At 54.1% G+C, this 20,484-nt stretch overlaps 1 protein-coding gene and 1 long non-coding RNA gene across 2 annotated transcripts in view; both read left to right on the forward strand.

Annotated features, from left to right (window-relative positions):
* Positions 1 to 9,312, forward strand: part of LOC108801451 (zinc finger protein 271-like) — a 21,874-nt gene extending 12,562 nt beyond the window's left edge. The window contains 1 exon segment of the mRNA XM_018573339.1: positions 8,644 to 9,312. Within this exon segment, the coding sequence (XP_018428841.1) occupies positions 8,644 to 9,312 (669 nt within the window).
* On the forward strand, positions 7,388 to 7,589 carry LOC108801458. The gene is made up of 2 exons (XR_001942150.1): positions 7,388 to 7,417; positions 7,499 to 7,589. It is a non-coding gene; the product is annotated as an uncharacterized LOC108801458 (long non-coding RNA).
* Positions 9,313 to 20,484: the final 11,172 nt, after the last annotated feature.

The raw sequence follows: 20,484 nt of genomic DNA on the forward strand, positions 1-20,484 counted from the left end.
CCCCCCCCCCCTTCCCCTCTTTTGAGGAATGGTTTGAGGAGATGAAGGTTGGAGGCCCTCACACCCCATTTACATGACCCTCATGCTCAGTTCCGTGATGTCTGGAATCCTTGGATCTATCATGTCATTACTGTCTAATGTAGTGGTCCACTCCCCACAAAGCCTTAGTCCAGGGGTAGGCAACCTTTACTCTACCAGCTGTGCTGAAACTACAAATCCCATAAGGCATTGCAAGCCACAGGCATGACTCCCAGAGGCAGACGCATGATGGGATTTGTAGTTTCAGCCCAGCTGGAGAGCCGAGGTTGCCTACCCCGGCCTTAGTCTCGACTTACCTGTGCTTTTATTGTTGTACTGTGGGTTCTGCTCCTCGGACTGAGTGCTCCGACCTCCCTTTGCCTTCATCCCTGCCCTTCCCCTATGCGATCTCTTGTCTTCTCTTTCTCCTGATTATCTGCTTTCCATCTTCACTTCCTGTCCCTCGGCTCCCCTTGCTCTTTGTATGTATGACTATCTCGTTTCAGGCCCTTGTGTAGTCTATGTGTTTTGGTGTTTTCACTCGAATGAATTGCTTAGTAACTGATACGGATGTTCCTCGGGTCTCCGAGGAAGGAGATCGGGTTGTCCTCTACTACCTTCAAACTTTTTTTTTACTGTATTCTTTTTCCTCTTTGGTATTTATAATTAAAGAACATCTTCAAAAGCCGCTTGGTGTCTTCTCTGTTCACAATGTGTCCCGGTAATTTTTTGTTATTTAATTCAAAGAGTCAGAAAAATAGTTTCGGGACTCCATACACGGCGTGTAAGCCCTTTTATCAGGTCTCAGTGTAGTGGGATAGAACCGGTCGCTCCCATTCCGCTGCCACCTGGTTAAAGGGCTTACATGGAAGCCGGGTTCTAATGAGGAACTCGCAGTCTGAGGACACTATGTCTCAGAGACCACCAGAAGTCATTGTGATTGCTGGAGCGGTGGGATTGGCTACAAACTATGGACCACAGAGCATGGCTTACCCTGCAGCCAACGCTATACGTGACCGGCTGAAGAAACACGATGTGTGGCACCTTGACCGACCCCGATCACCAGAGTATGCAGAGAACATGACCACAGCCATGGCTCTGCTGCTGACAAGCGATGTGTGGCACCTTTGCAGAGCACCACAATAGGGCAGTGGAGGCAACATGAGATGGTCATGGCTGGAAGCCAACTGCGGTGGCAGGAGAAAGTTATGGTGTCAGGTCAGCTGTTGTCAAGAAGCTGGTTATGGTGACAGGAGCTGATGGGAAGATAGGAGATGGCAATGATGACGGGCCATCAGCGGTGGCAGGAGAAGGTTATGGTGACAGGAGCTGATGGGAAGATTGGAGATGGTAATGGTGGGAGGCCAGCAGCTGTGGCAGGAGAAGGTTATGGTGTCAGGTCAGCTGTGGTCAAGAAGCTGGTTATGGTGGTAGGAGATGATGGGAAGATAGGAGATGGCAATGATGACGGGCCATCAGCGGTGGCAGGAGAAGGTTATGGTGACAGGAGCTGATGGGAAGATAGGAGATGGCAATGATGACGGGCCATCAGCTGTGGCAGGAGAAGGTTATGGTGTCAGGTCAGCTGTGGTCAAGAAGCTGGTTATGGTGGTAGGAGATGATGGGAAGATAGGAGATGGCAATGATGACGGGCCATCAGCGGTGGCAGGAGAAGGTTATGGTGACAGGAGCTGATGGGAAGATAGGAGATGGCAATGATGACGGGCCATCAGCTGTGGCAGGAGAAGGTTATGGTGTCAGGTCAGCTGTGGTCAAGAAGCTGGTTATGGTGGTAGGAGATGATGGGAAGATAGGAGATGGCAATGATGACGGGCCATCAGCGGTGGCAGGAGAAGGTTATGGTGACAGGAGCTGATGGGAAGATAGGAGATGGCAATGATGACGGGCCATCAGCTGTGGCAGGAGAAGGTTATGGTGTCAGGTCAGCTGTGGTCAAGAAGCTGGTTATGGTGGTAGGAGATGATGGCAATGATGACAGGCCATCAGCGGTGGCAGGAGAAGGTTATGATGTCAGGTCAGCTGTGGTCAAGAAGCTGGTTATGGTGGTAGGAGATGATGGCAATGATGACAGGCCATCAGCGGTGGCAGGAGAAGGTTATGATGTCAGGTCAGCTGTGGTCAAGAAGCCGGTTATGCTGGTAGGAGATGGCAATGATAGCGGGCCATCAGTGGTGGCAGAAGTACGGTGGTATAATAATGTTGTTTGGGGGCCCGAATTCTAAGAAACAATTGATTTGAAGCCCTCCACTGCATGTGTTGGGTTCTCATTGCCGATCCTGGACTGGTTCGTTTGGAAAAAAGAGAGCCAGTCAACTGTGTCGGGGACGTGTGGGTTTGTCTCCGTCAGAAAACTGCCCGCTGTGCTGAAGGCTCTCTCTGCCAGCAAACTGGTCCCAGGACAGACCAGCAGCTTGATTGTATACTGGGCAACTCCGGACCAGTGGTCCAACCTGGACACTCCAAAGTCCGGGAAGTCCTTGTTTCAAAGGTTTTCCTAAAGGCCGGGTAATCTGAGACCATGGGTTAGGCAAATGACAGCAGCCAAGGCTAAGTTCTCAAGAACATATGGGCAGCCAGCACTATCCCTGCTCCTCACGTTGGCCATGAATGGAGATCTTGCCACTCTCTGGAAGGGTGGCCAAGAGTTTCTTCTGCAGCACCTCTTCCACATGGTGCACTTCTTGCCCCCTGAAACTGATGTTCCTTCCCATACTCCCCCTCTCCATCTATCCTTCCACCTACCACACTTGTCTTCTCAATGCTCTCCATTTGACAAGCATTCAGTCTTGCTGTGCACTCACCACAGGCTTTGTGAAGAGAGCTCTAGAGCAAAAGGCAGAGCCCGTCCACCCTGAACCTTCCAGCCAATGGCGGATCCATGCTCTCCCCCCCCAGCTTATAGCAGCTGCCGCCTGGAGAAGGATTTATGCTCTTGACGGGCTGCAACTGTTGTGCTGTGTTGGCCTGGTCATCATGCGTAGTGGGCCGAGCCAGGTTGAATGTGTGCAGCTCGGCCAGCCAGCAAATGCCTGGTAAGGTCAATGGCCAGTCCGGCCCTGACAACAATGAGTTTGAGGCGATGACTTGGTCTACAGATCTCAGTCCAATCGATCATCTGTGGGATGTGCTGGAAAAACAAGTCCGATTCATGGAGGCCGATCACCTCACAACTTACAGGACTTAAAGGATCCGCTACTGACGGCTTGGGGCCAGATACCACAGCACACCTTCGGAGGTCTAGTGGAGTCCATGTCTGGATGGATCAGGAAAAGGGGGATCTACTCAATATTAGGGGGGTCATCCAGATACCACAGCACACCTTCAGAGGTCTAGTGGAGTCCATGTCTGGACGGGTCAAGAGAAGGGGACCTACTCAATATTAGGGGGGTCATCCAGATACCACAGCACACCTTCAGAGGTCTAGTGGAGTCCATGCCTGGATGGGCCTGGACAAGGGGGACCTACTGAATATTAGGTGGGTGGTTAGAATGTTATGGCTGATCGGTGTACACGCAATAGCACAAGGCCGTGTTCACACTACGAGAGGTCTCTCAGTCCCTCTGAGCTCCACAAGGTGGTGATCTCACCTATACCCAGACAGGAAGTCTCTATGGAAAACGGACAGGAAGTGATGTCACATATAAATAGGAAGGTCTTGGTTATTTGAGAGGAAGTAGAGAGGAGACATTGCTGGGACTGGCAGCAGAGGAGGTAATAAGATATTATTTTATATTTACACCCAGTAACCCCCCCCCGTCATGTCCGTCCTCCATAGTCACAGTAACGACATATCTCTGCCAGATTTTGATACACAAATATCTTAATATTTTTCCTTGATTCTTCTTAAACAAAGCTCATAAAATAAAAACAGATGTTCAAGCCTTCATCTAAATGAATCCCCCATCCCCCGTACCCCATACAATTATAGTGACCTCACATCTCCTCCTCCCGATGTCCTCCATCCAGAGGCGCCCCATCCTATGACATCTCACTGACCTCACATCTCCGCCCCCCAATGTCCTCCATCCGGAGTCACCCCATACTATGACATCACCCTGACCTCCCATCCCCCCCCCCCCAATGTCCTCCATCCGGAGTCACCCCATACTATGACATCACCCTGACCTCCCATCCCCCCCCCCCCAATGTCCTCCATCCGGAGTCACCCCATACTATGACATCACCCTGACCTCCCATCCCCCCCCCCCCAATGTCCTCCATCCGGAGTCACCCCATACTATGACATCACCCTGACCTCCCATCCCCCCCCCCCCAATGTCCTCCATCCGGAGTCACCCCATACTATGACATCACCCTGACCTCCCATCCCCCCCCCCCCAATGTCCTCCATCCGGAGTCACCCCATACTATGACATCACCCTGACCTCCCATCCCCCCCCCCCCAATGTCCTCCATCCGGAGTCACCCCATACTATGACATCACCCTGACCTCCCATCCCCCCCCCCCCAATGTCCTCCATCCGGAGTCACCCCATACTATGACATCACCCTGACCTCCCATCCCCCCCCCCCCAATGTCCTCCATCCGGAGTCACCCCATACTATGACATCACCCTGACCTCCCATCCCCCCCCCCCCAATGTCCTCCATCCGGAGTCACCCCATACTATGACATCACCCTGACCTCCCATCCCCCCCCCCCCAATGTCCTCCATCCGGAGTCACCCCATACTATGACATCACCCTGACCTCCCATCCCCCCCCCCCCAATGTCCTCCATCCGGAGTCACCCCATACTATGACATCACCCTGACCTCCCATCCCCCCCCCCCCAATGTCCTCCATCCGGAGTCACCCCATACTATGACATCACCCTGACCTCCCATCCCCCCCCCCCCAATGTCCTCCATCCGGAGTCACCCCATACTATGACATCACCCTGACCTCCCATCCCCCCCCCCCCAATGTCCTCCATCCGGAGTCACCCCATACTATGACATCACCCTGACCTCCCATCCCCCCCCCCCCAATGTCCTCCATCCGGAGTCACCCCATACTATGACATCACCCTGACCTCCCATCCCCCCCCCCCCAATGTCCTCCATCCGGAGTCACCCCATACTATGACATCACCCTGACCTCCCATCCCCCCCCCCCCAATGTCCTCCATCCGGAGTCACCCCATACTATGACATCACCCTGACCTCCCATCCCCCCCCCCCCAATGTCCTCCATCCGGAGTCACCCCATACTATGACATCACCCTGACCTCCCATCCCCCCCCCCCCAATGTCCTCCATCCGGAGTCACCCCATACTATGACATCACCCTGACCTCCCATCCCCCCCCCCCCAATGTCCTCCATCCGGAGTCACCCCATACTATGACATCACCCTGACCTCCCATCCCCCCCCCCCCAATGTCCTCCATCCGGAGTCACCCCATACTATGACATCACCCTGACCTCCCATCCCCCCCCCCCCAATGTCCTCCATCCGGAGTCACCCCATACTATGACATCACCCTGACCTCCCATCCCCCCCCCCCCAATGTCCTCCATCCGGAGTCACCCCATACTATGACATCACCCTGACCTCCCATCCCCCCCCCCCCAATGTCCTCCATCCGGAGTCACCCCATACTATGACATCACCCTGACCTCCCATCCCCCCCCCCCCAATGTCCTCCATCCGGAGTCACCCCATACTATGACATCACCCTGACCTCCCATCCCCCCCCCCCCAATGTCCTCCATCCGGAGTCACCCCATACTATGACATCACCCTGACCTCCCATCCCCCCCCCCCCAATGTCCTCCATCCGGAGTCACCCCATACTATGACATCACCCTGACCTCCCATCCCCCCCCCCCCAATGTCCTCCATCCGGAGTCACCCCATACTATGACATCACCCTGACCTCCCATCCCCCCCCCCCCAATGTCCTCCATCCGGAGTCACCCCATACTATGACATCACCCTGACCTCCCATCCCCCCCCCCCCAATGTCCTCCATCCGGAGTCACCCCATACTATGACATCACCCTGACCTCCCATCCCCCCCCCCCCAATGTCCTCCATCCGGAGTCACCCCATACTATGACATCACCCTGACCTCCCATCCCCCCCCCCCCAATGTCCTCCATCCGGAGTCACCCCATACTATGACATCACCCTGACCTCCCATCCCCCCCCCCCCAATGTCCTCCATCCGGAGTCACCCCATACTATGACATCACCCTGACCTCCCATCCCCCCCCCCCCAATGTCCTCCATCCGGAGTCACCCCATACTATGACATCACCCTGACCTCCCATCCCCCCCCCCCCAATGTCCTCCATCCGGAGTCACCCCATACTATGACATCACCCTGACCTCCCATCCCCCCCCCCCCAATGTCCTCCATCCGGAGTCACCCCATACTATGACATCACCCTGACCTCCCATCCCCCCCCCCCCAATGTCCTCCATCCGGAGTCACCCCATACTATGACATCACCCTGACCTCCCATCCCCCCCCCCCCAATGTCCTCCATCCGGAGTCACCCCATACTATGACATCACCCTGACCTCCCATCCCCCCCCCCCCAATGTCCTCCATCCGGAGTCACCCCATACTATGACATCACCCTGACCTCCCATCCCCCCCCCCCCAATGTCCTCCATCCGGAGTCACCCCATACTATGACATCACCCTGACCTCCCATCCCCCCCCCCCCAATGTCCTCCATCCGGAGTCACCCCATACTATGACATCACCCTGACCTCCCATCCCCCCCCCCCCAATGTCCTCCATCCAGAGTCACCCCATCCTATGACATCACATTGACCTCACATCTTCTCTCAATGTCCTCCATCCAGAGTCACCCCATCCTATGACATCACACTGACCTCACATCTCCTTCTCCCAATGTCCTCCATCCAGAGTCACCACATCCTATGACATCACACTGACCTCACATCTCCTCCCCCCAATGTCCTCCATCCAGAGTCACCCCATCCTATGACATCACACTGACCTCACATCTCCTCCTCCTATTATTGTACAACCAACACAATCCGGATCATTCTCTGATATCAATGTTATCTGTCTACAGGGAGACTTTCATAGAGGACTGCACCAATGATGGAGGAGGTAGATGATGAACAATCACGGATCGGTATGATTTATACACACGCATGTTAGTACAATTAATGTTTCATTATCTAATCAGAGTGGAAACCTCGAGTACAATAATATTGTTAAAGAAGAGTTTAAAAAGGAGGACGAGGAGTACGGGGCGATGGAGGAGTTTTTAGAAGGACACATGGATATGATGGAACCCTCGAACAACAGGAACCCACCAGAGAGATGTCCCCGCCCCCTGTATTCCCGGGACCCCACCCAGGAAGATCTCACCATCCCCCACCAGGATCAGGTAGATTATTCATAATTATTGGCAGTTATGGTTTTATACAGAAGAATGTTTGTTACAATTAATGTTTTATTTTATATTCAGAGCGCAGACCTCGGGGATTATAACATTGTTGTTAAAGAAGAGTGTAAACAGGAGGATGAGGAGTACGGTGTGATGGAGGAGCTTTCTGAAGGACCCAATAAACTCTACAAGGATATTATGATGGAGCCACCTAGTAAGAGGAACCCACCAGAGAGATGTCCCCTTCCTCTGTATTCCCCGGATCCCACCCAGGAAGATCTCACCATCCCCCACCATGATCAGGTGGGTGGAGTTGGGGGGCGGGAACATAAAGTGATGGAACGCTCTGACATGTGGAGATGACGTGTGGACTCTACCAGACGAGATCTTCTATGTGATGTCACATCATAAATACTTCTATGTCACAGATGAGACTTTCTGCCGTTCTGTTGGTTTAGGGTGAAGATCTGATGAAGATGAAAGTTGAGGGTGAAGTAGAAGAGACGTATGTGAGGCATGATCAGCGATATACGGAGGAGGCCGGAGTGATGAGGACGTCCATAGAGGAGGACACTCCTACAGAGATCAGCACAGGTGACTCATAATATATTCTTATGTTATCCGTGGGAGTGGCTGCCAGTCTATACTCTGATCTTCTCGTTTCTCAGAGGTCACATGACCCAGTGCCTAGGCTTGTGGTTGGGTGAAGATCATGCTCCTCCCAGTCCCCATTGGCTCCCCCTATTCTGACAAGGCTGTGTCAATGTAGAAGTGATCTGGGAGGAGGCCCTTTGACTGAAGGGAGGAGTCCCTGGCTGGTTGGGACCTCCTCATAGAACATCCGCTCCCTCAGACCTCCTGATCCAGATGGAATGTTGAGTGAAGTCATCTAACCCTCTCATATCTCTCCATCATGTGTTTCTATGTTTCCAGGACACGCCATGGAGGAACCCTCAAAGGATCGTCTGACTTTATCTCCAGGTTGTAAGATGGAAGATGAGGACATCACAGCAGATTGTGCGGGAGAAGAGACAATGAGCTCAGCTATGGATGGTGGACGTCACAGTGTGGATAGACCATGGAATCCCTCTGACTCTGAGCGACCTCGTCCTGTGGGGGATGGTGCCGGAATTCAGGGGGAGGAGACATTTTCCACTCCTGATTGTGGAGAAAGTTTTGAGTCTGAATTGAGTCTCTCTGAACATCAGAGATGTCAGAAAGGTGAGAAGCTTCATACCTGTTCAGAGTGCGGAAAAGGTTTTTCACAGAAGTACAGCCTTTCCCTCCATCAGAGATCTCACACAGGGGAAAGGCCTTATTCTTGTCCTGAGTGCGGTAAATGTTTTTTACAGAAGGCCCATCTTTCTAGACATCAGAGATTACACACAGGCGAGAAGCCATATTCCTGTCTTGAGTGTGGGAAAAGTTATCCCCGAAAATCAGACCTGGTTATACACCAAAGATGGCACAGAGGGCAGAAGCCATATCCCTGTGAAGAGTGCGGGAAATTTTTTTCACAGAAGTCCAGCCTTAACAAACATCAGAGATTGCACACGGGTTGTGTGAAGTTGTATTCCTGTCCTGAGTGTGGGAAAAGTTTTTCACAGAACTCCAGCCTTTCCATACATCTGAGGTCTCACACAGGTGAAAAGTTGTATCCCTGCCTCGAGTGTGGAAAACATTTTTCACAGAAGAACAATCTTATTGTACATCAGAGAATACACACAGGCGAGAAGCCTTATTGCTGCCCTAAGTGTGGGAAAAGTTTTTCAGATAAGACTTGTTTTTTAAGGCATGAGAGAATGCCTTATTCGTGCCCTACGTGTGGAAAATGTTTTTCAAATGAGACCAGGCTTTTCAGACATGAGATATTACACACGGGTGAGAAGTCATAGTCTTGCCCCGGGCTTGAAAATAATAAAGTTCACCAGCACTCAACAGAAATCATTTTTAACTTCATGCGTGTATTTATTGCAGAAGTGCATCACATGAAAAACCAACGTTTCGGGGCCACGCAGGCTCCCTTCATCTTGCCCCAGTGCAGAAAATGTTTTACACAGAAATCAGGACTTGTTACACGTCACAGATCCCACACAGCAAATCCATATTCCTCCCGAGTGCTGGAAATTATTTTCACTGAAATTCCTTCTTCACATACATAGGTGGGTCTCACACGGGTGAGAAGCATCAGCCCTGTTCTGCGTGTTGCAAATCTTCTTCACGGAAGTCCTATCATAATGTCCATCAGAAAAGCCACATGTAGGAAAAGCTTTTCTCCCACCGTGAGTGCGGGAAATGTCCACGGATATCTGAACTTGTCAAACATCAAAAAATTCACTCGATAGAAGCCGTACTTTTGCCTTGAGTGCGGAAAATGTTTCATTGACTCCATGGTGTTTAAGCACTTTTGGTAGCCTGCATTTTGAACAGGACGGACAACGGTCACCTTCTAGTTGAACAAACAATTTTAGAGTGTTTATTTGACAGGAAAAGACAGCTCTATAGTGTACTTACTCCATACAAAACATTACCTGGCCGCATTTTGATCGGGAGAGACACCAAGCAGCTTTTAATAAAAAAAAAAAAAATTACATTGACTTGTTATTTCATCAAGAGTCAGAAAAATATTTTCATGACTCCATACACGGCATGTAAGCCCTTTTATCAGGTCTCAGTGTAATGAGATGGAAGCGGTCGCTCCCATTATACTGCCACCTGGTTAAAGGGCTTACATGGCAGCCGGGTTCTAATGAGGAACTCGCAGTCCGAGGACACTATCTCACAGAGACCAGAAGTCATTGTGATTGCCGGAGCGGTGGAATTGGCTACAAACTATGGCCCACAGAGCATGGCCAACACTATACGTGACCGTCTGAAGGAACACGATGCGTGGCACCTTGACCGCGCCCGATCACCGCCTCGTATCCAATGAGAGCATGAGTCAGCTTGTTGCCATATTCTACATAGGTGTCACCTGTGGACTTGGGGAGCGTTCGAAAACATTGGCGGTAAGACTCTGGGGTAACGGCGTATGTGGCCTGTTTGACCTCCTCATAGTTGGTCCGCTTTTCACCTAGAACAGCCCAAAAAGCGTGGCTCTGGCTTCTTCCAGGTAACCTTCCATCCAAGTCCACTCCTGGAATTTTATGGGTTTTGCGCATGTTTCAAAGGTTTCCAGATAGGCAAACAAGCTCAGCTTTCTTTTTCCCGTCAGCACTCACCCCTCTACTCAACATTTCCTGATGGTTGCCACAGGAAACTCTTCTAACTCCCATCGCCGCATCTCATGTTGGTTGAAATCCCACCGTTGCCACCAGAACGTCGCAGTAGCACCAGGCTGGCACCGAGTGAGAGCAGAATAATACTCTTTATTGTTCAATCGGCTCCAGATCCTCATACCAAAGCCCCAACAACCAAAACCAGGCCGTGAGGTACCCAACCATGACGTACAGAAGTAAACCAGTCAGGTTCTAGGAGAACGATCAAGGCGGTTGGGTACAAATGGGGCCGCTAACACCAGGCGGTTACTCGCTGCCTTGCAGACCGGGCGTTACAGTTCCATATCCAAGAGATTAAGAACATCAAGACATCAGTTCTTCCTTTGGTTGGAATCCGAGGGTGAGAGGTATGTGGTGTCAAAATAACCAAGCCCCCGGCGTGCTGTATGGCCGCCCCCAGGCTACAGACTGGCCAGTGTGTAGCCTGGTTGGCGGCCATACAGCACGCTGGGGGCTTGGAGGTGAGAGGAGGACGGATACTCCTCGGTCTACGAAGGGGGAACCACCTGATATAGGTCTGCATTCATCTAATGGTTCTTTTGATACCTCATACCTCTCACCCTCTGCTGCCTAAAGTTGAGCCCATGTTCTCGACCTCTCTCCCGTTGTCTGCTCTGGTGGGTGTGGTTGAGGTGCTGCGCCTGGACGGGGGCCGCAGGGACGCACACACATCGGCTCACTTTATTGATAACTTCCTCCTCTTGAAGAAGCGACGTCAAGCGTGAAACGTCGACTCCAATAATGAAGATCCAATAATGAAGCCGGTACGGGGGAACCAATGAGCCGGTCATTCTGCGTAGTATCTTATTAAAAACGCGATCGTGGCCCGGCTTTGGGTGTGGAGACAAAGGCTTCCCCGAAACAACATTCCGATGTGGGAAAGCGCGCTACAATGTCAACAATCGCGCATGTGACTGTTGTGACCAGTACGGGCTAAGAAGACCACCAGTACGGGCTAAGAAGACCACCAGTACGGGCTAAGAAGACCACCAGTACTGGCTAAGAAGACTGGTACGGGCTAAGACCACCAGTACGGGCTAAGAAGACCAGTACGGGCTAAGAAGACCGGTACGGGCTGAGAAGACCAGTACGGGCTAAGAAGAGGACCAGTAGGGGCTAAGAAGAGGACCAGTACGGGCTAAGAAGACCAATAACGGACTAAGATGACCAGTATGGGCTAAGAAGAGGACCAGTAGGGGCTAAGAAGAGGACCAGTACGGGCTAAGAAGACCAGTACGGGCTAAGATGACCAGTACGGGCTAAGAAGAAGACCAGTACGGGCTAAGAAGACCACCAGTACGGGCTAAGAAGACCACCTGTACGGGCTAAGAAGACCAGTACGGGCTAAGAAGACCACCAGTACGGGCTAAGAAGACCAGTATGGGCTAAGAAGACCAGTAATGGACTAAGATGACCAGTACGGGCTAAGAAGAGAACCAGTAGGGGCTAAGAAGAGGACCAGTACGGGCTAAGATGACCAGTACGGGCTAAGAAGACCAGTATGGGCTATGAAGACCACCAGTACGGGCTAAAAAGAAGACCAGTACGGGCTAAGAAGACCACCAGTACGTGCTAAGAAGACCAGTACGGGCTAAGAAGACCAGTACGGGCTAAGAAGAAGACCAGTAACGGACTAAGATGACCACCAGTACGGGCTAAGAAGAGGACCAGTAGGGGCTAAGAAGAGGACCAGTATGGGCTAAGAAGAGAACCAGTAGGGGCTAAGAAGAGGACCAGTACGGGCTAAGATGACCAGTACTGGCTAAGAAGACCAGTATGGGCTATGAAGACCACCAGTACGGGCTAAGAAGACCAGTACGGGCTAAGAAGAAGACCAGTACGGGCTAAGAAGACCACCAGTACGTGCTAAGAAGACCAGTACGGGCTAAGAAGACCAGTACGGGCTAAGAAGAAGACCAGTAACAGACTAAGATGACCACCAGTACGGGATAAGAAGAGGACCAGTACGGGCTAAGATGACCAGTACGGGCTAAGATGACCAGTACGGGCTAAGAAGACCAGTACGGGCTAAGAAGACCAGTACGGGCTAAGAAGACCAGTACGGGCTAAGATGAGCAGTACGGGCTAAGATGACCAGTACGGGCTAAGATGACCAGTACGAGCTAAGATGACCAGTACGGGCTAAGAAGACCAGTACGGGCTAAGAAGACCAGTACGGGCTAAGAAGACCAGTACGGGCTAAGAAGACCAGTACGGGCTAAGAAGACCAGTACGGGCTAAGAAGACCAGTACGGGCTAAGAAGACCAGTACGGGCTAAGAAGACCAGTACGGGCTAAGAAGACCAGTACGGGCTAAGAGGACCAGTACGGGCTAAGAAGACCAGTACGGGCTAAGAAGACCACCAGTACGGGCTAAGAAGACCAGTATGGGCTAAGAAGACCAGTAATGGACTAAGATGACCAGTATGGGCTAAGAAGAGAACCAGTAGGGGCTAAGAAGAGGACCAGTACGGGCTAAGATGACCAGTACTGGCTAAGAAGACCAGTATGGGCTATGAAGACCACCAGTACGGGCTAAAAAGAAGACCAGTACGGGCTAAGAAGACCACCAGTACGTGCTAAGAAGACCAGTACGGGCTAAGAAGACCAGTACGGGCTAAGAAGAAGACCAGTAACGGACTAAGATGACCACCAGTACGGGCTAAGAAGAGGACCAGTAGGGGCTAAGAAGAGGACCAGTATGGGCTAAGAAGAGAACCAGTAGGGGCTAAGAAGAGGACCAGTACGGGCTAAGATGACCAGTACTGGCTAAGAAGACCAGTATGGGCTATGAAGACCACCAGTACGGGCTAAGAAGACCAGTACGGGCTAAGAAGAAGACCAGTACGGGCTAAGAAGACCACCAGTACGTGCTAAGAAGACCAGTACGGGCTAAGAAGACCAGTACGGGCTAAGAAGAAGACCAGTAACAGACTAAGATGACCACCAGTACGGGATAAGAAGAGGACCAGTACGGGCTAAGATGACCAGTACGGGCTAAGATGACCAGTACGGGCTAAGAAGACCAGTACGGGCTAAGAAGACCAGTACGGGCTAAGAAGACCAGGACGGGCTAAGAAGACCAGTACGGGCTAAGAAGACCAGTACGGGCTAAGATGAGCAGTACGGGCTAAGATGACCAGTACGGGCTAAGATGACCAGTACGAGCTAAGATGACCAGTACGGGCTAAGAAGACCAGTACGGGCTAAGAAGACCAGTACGGGCTAAGAAGACCAGTACGGGCTAAGAAGACCAGTACGGACTAAGAGGACCAGTACGGACTAAGAGGATCAGTACGGGCTAAGAAGACCAGAAGAAATCCACAAAGTCCACCTGTAGTAATAGGCCGTCCATAGGAAGGTTACTCCGGGGTATCACGTGGAAAATGCGCCACAGCTTGCCACCTTTGTCCAGTTTCAGCAACAACAACCCCGACCATGTGGGCTTTTAGGCTTCCTTCCTGGAGGTGTGAACCAAGGCTGCCTGCCCACCCTTGTTTCCTAGTAGGAACCCTCCACAAAGTTCAAGTCAGAATTCACTCAGCCCGGAAAGGGGAGGTGCAGCCAGGTACGTAGAACATCTAGAAACGTCCAGAAAGCTGGAGGCTAACCTTCAACTTGTCCAAAACCACGCCAATTGTGTCACAATTCTCCTCACCGCCGGGGCCCCAATCCCCCCGCTCCTCTTCTGTTACAACACTTGGATGGAGTCACTTGTGAAGGATCCTGCAGACCCTTAGACAGCAGGAAGTCCTCCTTTTCCTCCAGAGCCCAGTCCAGCTGGGACACCAGAGGGATTTTGATGCTGAACCCGACCTCACCACAGATCACTGGTCCGTTCACCTTCTCAAATGATGGCGAGACGGGTTAGACATCCCGAATCAGGAGCCGTTGAGGTAGCGGAAAGAACCCCAGAACCTGTTCCTCGTCCCGTACTCTCACAAATACTCATTGACAGCCCACTGCTGCAGGTGCAGCTGGATACTGCATGGCCAATGTCAAATTCCAGCATGTGGGTGTATGGCATATCAGTTGGTTGGCAGGAAGCTTGTGTTGCTGCTGAACTTCAGCCAGATGAACACTCGCTGGGTATGGCCATCTGAAGTGGCCACCTACATCTGGAAGCCGGGTTACCTAACTAGGGACCACTGCACCACCGGGTTGAGGACGTGTTCCAGGCAAGGAACATGTATGAACGTTCCTTGACCAAAAGGCATACAGTAGGTTGGTGCCGTTGTCACAGAATCGTTCCTGACACAAGATGCCTTGGAGTCAGCAACCTCCTGGTGGCCCCTGAAGAGCTAACAAAATCTCCGGCTCGGTGTGGCTCGTGCTGCAAAAGAGCTCAGCAGCATTTTGCCGGGGGGCTGTTGTGTAGGATGAGGCCACCGAAGAGGAAGAGAAGTCATTAAGCTGTCATCATCACCAGGTTGCCGAAAACAGGGTGGCACCACCAACGGTGTCCCTGGCCTTCACCCTTCCCGGCCATGCCCCTCTTTGCTGGACCACGTATCTGTGGTCATGTAGACCCTTATGGTCTACTGACATGAGGACATTTGCTTCTACGTGCTGGTGGAAGGCAACAAATGGTGGCTGGGTACTTGCCACCGTGGTGCAGCACGGGCCACAAAGTCGTGGAAGGAGGCAAGCTCGAGTCAATGTTGCCATCTGGCATCAAGACACTGGGCATGGAAGAGACTGCAGACGGGGAAGAGTCACCTGCCTGGTCAAGGATGTAACTGGAGACAGCATGGCGGCGTCTAGAGAATTATGGTGAGATTGAGGCCTATGATTGGCCCTACTCTGCATGGTCCATGGTGTCTTTCTTCCCCAGTTGTGTCATGAGGTGGGCCTCTCCAACTCCGGGTCAGACTTCAATCCTTATCACCTGAGGCCCCAGATGTTGCAGCAGATGTAGATAGAGATTCTTGTGGGGTGAGGTGGAAAGGTGGGCAGGGGGAACGTTGGCCCTTACATGTGGGGTCTCTTTGCCGATGTCGGCGTTTCGCTATCTCTGTCAGAATGGAGGTCACTCCACACAACAGTTTGGTATCATTACAGTCCCTGGTGATGGAACCCAAAAATTGTTCCGGAAGTCAGGACCTCCCCGTACAGTGTCCTGGAACCTGCAGGTTTAGGACACACAAGGACAGGAGACCAAATCCCGGAACTGTCCAGGACACTTGGCATCAATGACAAGGCCGTGGTCACACCATGAGATGTTTCTCAGATCTGCAGTTCCTCTGAGCTCCACAAGGTGGTGATCTCACCTATACTGAGACAGGAAGTCTCTATGGAACATAGACAGGAAGTGAAGTCACCTATAAATAGGAAGATCCTATTCCCCGGAGAGGTGAGTCATGAGGAGAGGAGACAGTGCTGGAACTAGCGGCAGAGGAGGTGATAAGACAACACAGTATAGGACGCTATCACTCCCTACACACTGACAATAGGGCCTGCACTTTTATCCAATCCTTCTTCTTACTGGCTCTTGTCGATCAGATGATCATCTACCTCCTGAACAAAGAGGTGACGAGGATTCTGGGAATATCCCTGTATTCACTATAATATGATTTTACTTCCATACAGAGTTTTCCACCAACGAAGCCGAGTGATCATCAAAGTGTTTCCACTTCAACCCCGAGAAACCTGAGACGGATGTCCAAAAGAAGCTCCTAGAAGACCATCGAGCTGCTGACGGGAGAGGTGAGCGGTGCCGGGGATTCTGGGACATGATCCAGGAACAGACAAGGGGCGTGTCTGGGTGGTGACGGGAGAGGTGGGCGCTGCCGGGAATTCTGGGACATGATCCAGGAACAGACAAGGGGCGTGTCTGGGTGGTGACGGGAGAGGTGAGCGGTGCCGGGGATTCTGGGACATGATCCAGGAACAGACAAGGGGCGTGTCTGGGTGGTGACGGGAGAGGTGAGCGGTGCCGGGGATTCTGGGACATGATCCAGGAACAGACAAGGGGCGTGTCTGGGTGGTGACGGGAGAGGTGAGCGGTGCCGGGGATTCTGGGACATGATCCAGGAACAGACAAGGGGCGTGTCTGGGTGGTGACGGGAGAGGTGAGCGGTGCCGGGGATTCTGGGACATGATCCAGGAACAGACAAGGGGCGTGTCTGGGTGGTGACGGGAGAGGTGAGCGGTGCCGGGGATTCTGGGACATGATCCAGGAACAGACAAGGGGCGTGTCTGGGTGGTGACGGGAGAGGTGAGCGGTGCCGGGGATTCTGGGACATGATCCAGGAACAGACAAGGGGCGTGTCTGGGTGGTGACGGGAGAGGTGAGCGGTGCCGGGGATTCTGGGACATGATCCAGGAACAGACAAGGGGCGTGTCTGGGTGGTGACGGGAGAGGTGAGCGGTGCCGGGGATTCTGGGACATGATCCAGGAACAGACAAGGGGCGTGTCTGGGTGGTGACGGGAGAGGTGAGCGGTGCCGGGGATTCTGGGACATGATCCAGGAACAGACAAGGGGCGTGTCTGGGTGGTGACGGGAGAGGTGAGCGGTGCCGGGGATTCTGGGACATGATCCAGGAACAGACAAGGGGCGTGTCTGGGTGGTGACGGGAGAGGTGAGCGGTGCCGGGGATTCTGGGACATGATCCAGGAACAGACAAGGGGCGTGTCTGGGTGGTGACGGGAGAGGTGAGCGGTGCCGGGGATTCTGGGACATGATCCAGGAACAGACAAGGGGCGTGTCTGGGTGGTGACGGGAGAGGTGAGCGGTGCCGGGGATTCTGGGACATGATCCAGGAACAGACAAGGGGCGTGTCTGGGTGGTGACGGGAGAGGTGAGCGGTGCCGGGGATTCTGGGACATGATCCAGGAACAGACAAGGGGCGTGTCTGGGTGGTGACGGGAGAGGTGAGCGGTGCCGGGGATTCTGGGACATGATCCAGGAACAGACAAGGGGCGTGTCTGGGTGGTGACGGGAGAGGTGAGCGGTGCCGGGGATTCTGGGACATGATCCAGGAACAGACAAGGGGCGTGTCTGGGTGGTGACGGGAGAGGTGAGCGGTGCCGGGGATTCTGGGACATGATCCAGGAACAGACAAGGGGCGTGTCTGGGTGGTGACGGGAGAGGTGAGCGGTGCCGGGGATTCTGGGACATGATCCAGGAACAGACAAGGGGCGTGTCTGGGTGGTGACGGGAGAGGTGAGCGGTGCCGGGGATTCTGGGACATGATCCAGGAACAGACAAGGGGCGTGTCTGGGTGGTGACGGGAGAGGTGAGCGGTGCCGGGGATTCTGGGACATGATCCAGGAACAGACAAGGGGCGTGTCTGGGTGGTGACGGGAGAGGTGAGCGGTGCCGGGGATTCTGGGACATGATCCAGGAACAGACAAGGGGCGTGTCTGGGTGGTGACGGGAGAGGTGAGCGGTGCCGGGGATTCTGGGACATGATCCAGGAACAGACAAGGGGCGTGTCTGGGTGGTGACGGGAGAGGTGAGCGGTGCCGGGGATTCTGGGACATGATCCAGGAACAGACAAGGGGCGTGTCTGGGTGGTGACGGGAGAGGTGAGCGGTGCCGGGGATTCTGGGACATGATCCAGGAACAGACAAGGGGCGTGTCTGGGTGGTGACGGGAGAGGTGAGCGGTGCCGGGGATTCTGGGACATGATCCAGGAACAGACAAGGGGCGTGTCTGGGTGGTGACGGGAGAGGTGAGCGGTGCCGGGGATTCTGGGACATGATCCAGGAACAGACAAGGGGCGTGTCTGGGTGGTGACGGGAGAGGTGAGCGGTGCCGGGGATTCTGGGACATGATCCAGGAACAGACAAGGGGCGTGTCTGGGTGGTGACGGGAGAGGTGAGCGGTGCCGGGGATTCTGGGACATGATCCAGGAACAGACAAGGGGCGTGTCTGGGTGGTGACGGGAGAGGTGAGCGGTGCCGGGGATTCTGGGACATGATCCAGGAACAGACAAGGGGCGTGTCTGGGTGGTGACGGGAGAGGTGAGCGGTGCCGGGGATTCTGGGACATGATCCAGGAACAGACAAGGGGCGTGTCTGGGTGGTGACGGGAGAGGTGAGCGGTGCCGGGGATTCTGGGACATGATCCAGGAACAGACAAGGGGCGTGTCTGGGTGGTGACGGGAGAGGTGAGCGGTGCCGGGGATTCTGGGACATGATCCAGGAACAGACAAGGGGCGTGTCTGGGTGGTGACGGGAGAGGTGAGCGGTGCCGGGGATTCTGGGACATGATCCAGGAACAGACAAGGGGCGTGTCTGGGTGGTGACGGGAGAGGTGAGCGGTGCCGGGGATTCTGGGACATGATCCAGGAACAGACAAGGGGCGTGTCTGGGTGGTGACGGGAGAGGTGAGCGGTGCCGGGGATTCTGGGACATGATCCAGGAACAGACAAGGGGCGTGTCTGGGTGGTGACGGGAGAGGTGAGCGGTGCCGGGGATTCTGGGACATGATCCAGGAACAGACAAGGGGCGTGTCTGGGTGGTGACGGGAGAGGTGAGCGGTGCCGGGGATTCTGGGACATGATCCAGGAACAGACAAGGGGCGTGTCTGGGTGGTGACGGGAGAGGTGAGCGGTGCCGGGGATTCTGGGACATGATCCAGGAACAGACAAGGGGCGTGTCTGGGTGGTGACGGGAGAGGTGAGCGGTGCCGGGGATTCTGGGACATGATCCAGGAACAGACAAGGGGCGTGTCTGGGTGGTGACGGGAGAGGTGAGCGGTGCCGGGGATTCTGGGACATGATCCAGGAACAGACAAGGGGCGTGTCTGGGTGGTGACGGGAGAGGTGAGCGGTGCCGGGGATTCTGGGACATGATCCAGGAACAGACAAGGGGCGTGTCTGGGTGGTGACGGGAGAGGTGAGCGGTGCCGGGGATTCTGGGACATGATCCAGGAACAGACAAGGGGCGTGTCTGGGTGGTGACGGGAGAGGTGAGCGGTGCCGGGGATTCTGGGACATGATCCAGGAACAGACAAGGGGCGTGTCTGGGTGGTGACGGGAGAGGTGAGCGGTGCCGGGGATTCTGGGACATGATCCAGGAACAGACAAGGGGCGTGTCTGGGTGGTGACGGGAGAGGTGAGCGGTGCCGGGGATTCTGGGACATGATCCAGGAACAGACAAGGGGCGTGTCTGGGTGGTGACGGGAGAGGTGAGCGGTGCCGGGGATTCTGGGACATGATCCAGGAACAGACAAGGGGCGTGTCTGGGTGGTGACGGGAGAGGTGAGCGGTGCCGGGGATTCTGGGACATGATCCAGGAACAGACAAGGGGCGTGTCTGGGTGGTGACGGGAGAGGTGAGCGGTGCCGGGGATTCTGGGACATGATCCAGGAACAGACAAGGGGCGTGTCTGGGTGGTGACGGGAGAGGTGAGCGGTGCCGGGGATTCTGGGACATGATCCAGGAACAGACAAGGGGCGTGTCTGGGTGGTGACGGGAGAGGTGAGCGGTGCCGGGGATTCTGGGACATGATCCAGGAACAGACAAGGGGCGTGTCTGGGTGGTGACGGGAGAGGTGAGCGGTGCCGGGGATTCTGGGACATGATCCAGGAACAGACAAGGGGCGTGTCTGGGTGGTGACGGGAGAGGTGAGCGGTGCCGGGGATTCTGGGACATGATCCAGGAACAGACAAGGGGCGTGTCTGGGTGGTGACGGGAGAGGTGAGCGGTGCCGGGGATTCTGGGACATGATCCAGGAACAGACAAGGGGCGTGTCTGGGTGGTGACGGGAGAGGTGAGCGGTGCCGGGGATTCTGGGACATGATCCAGGAACAGACAAGGGGCGTGTCTGGGTGGTGACGG

This window comes from Nanorana parkeri, unplaced genomic scaffold (genome assembly GCF_000935625.1).
Source record: "Nanorana parkeri isolate BGI_ZX_2015 unplaced genomic scaffold, ASM93562v1 scaffold2341, whole genome shotgun sequence".
NCBI classification, from domain to species: Eukaryota; Metazoa; Chordata; class Amphibia; order Anura; family Dicroglossidae; genus Nanorana; species Nanorana parkeri.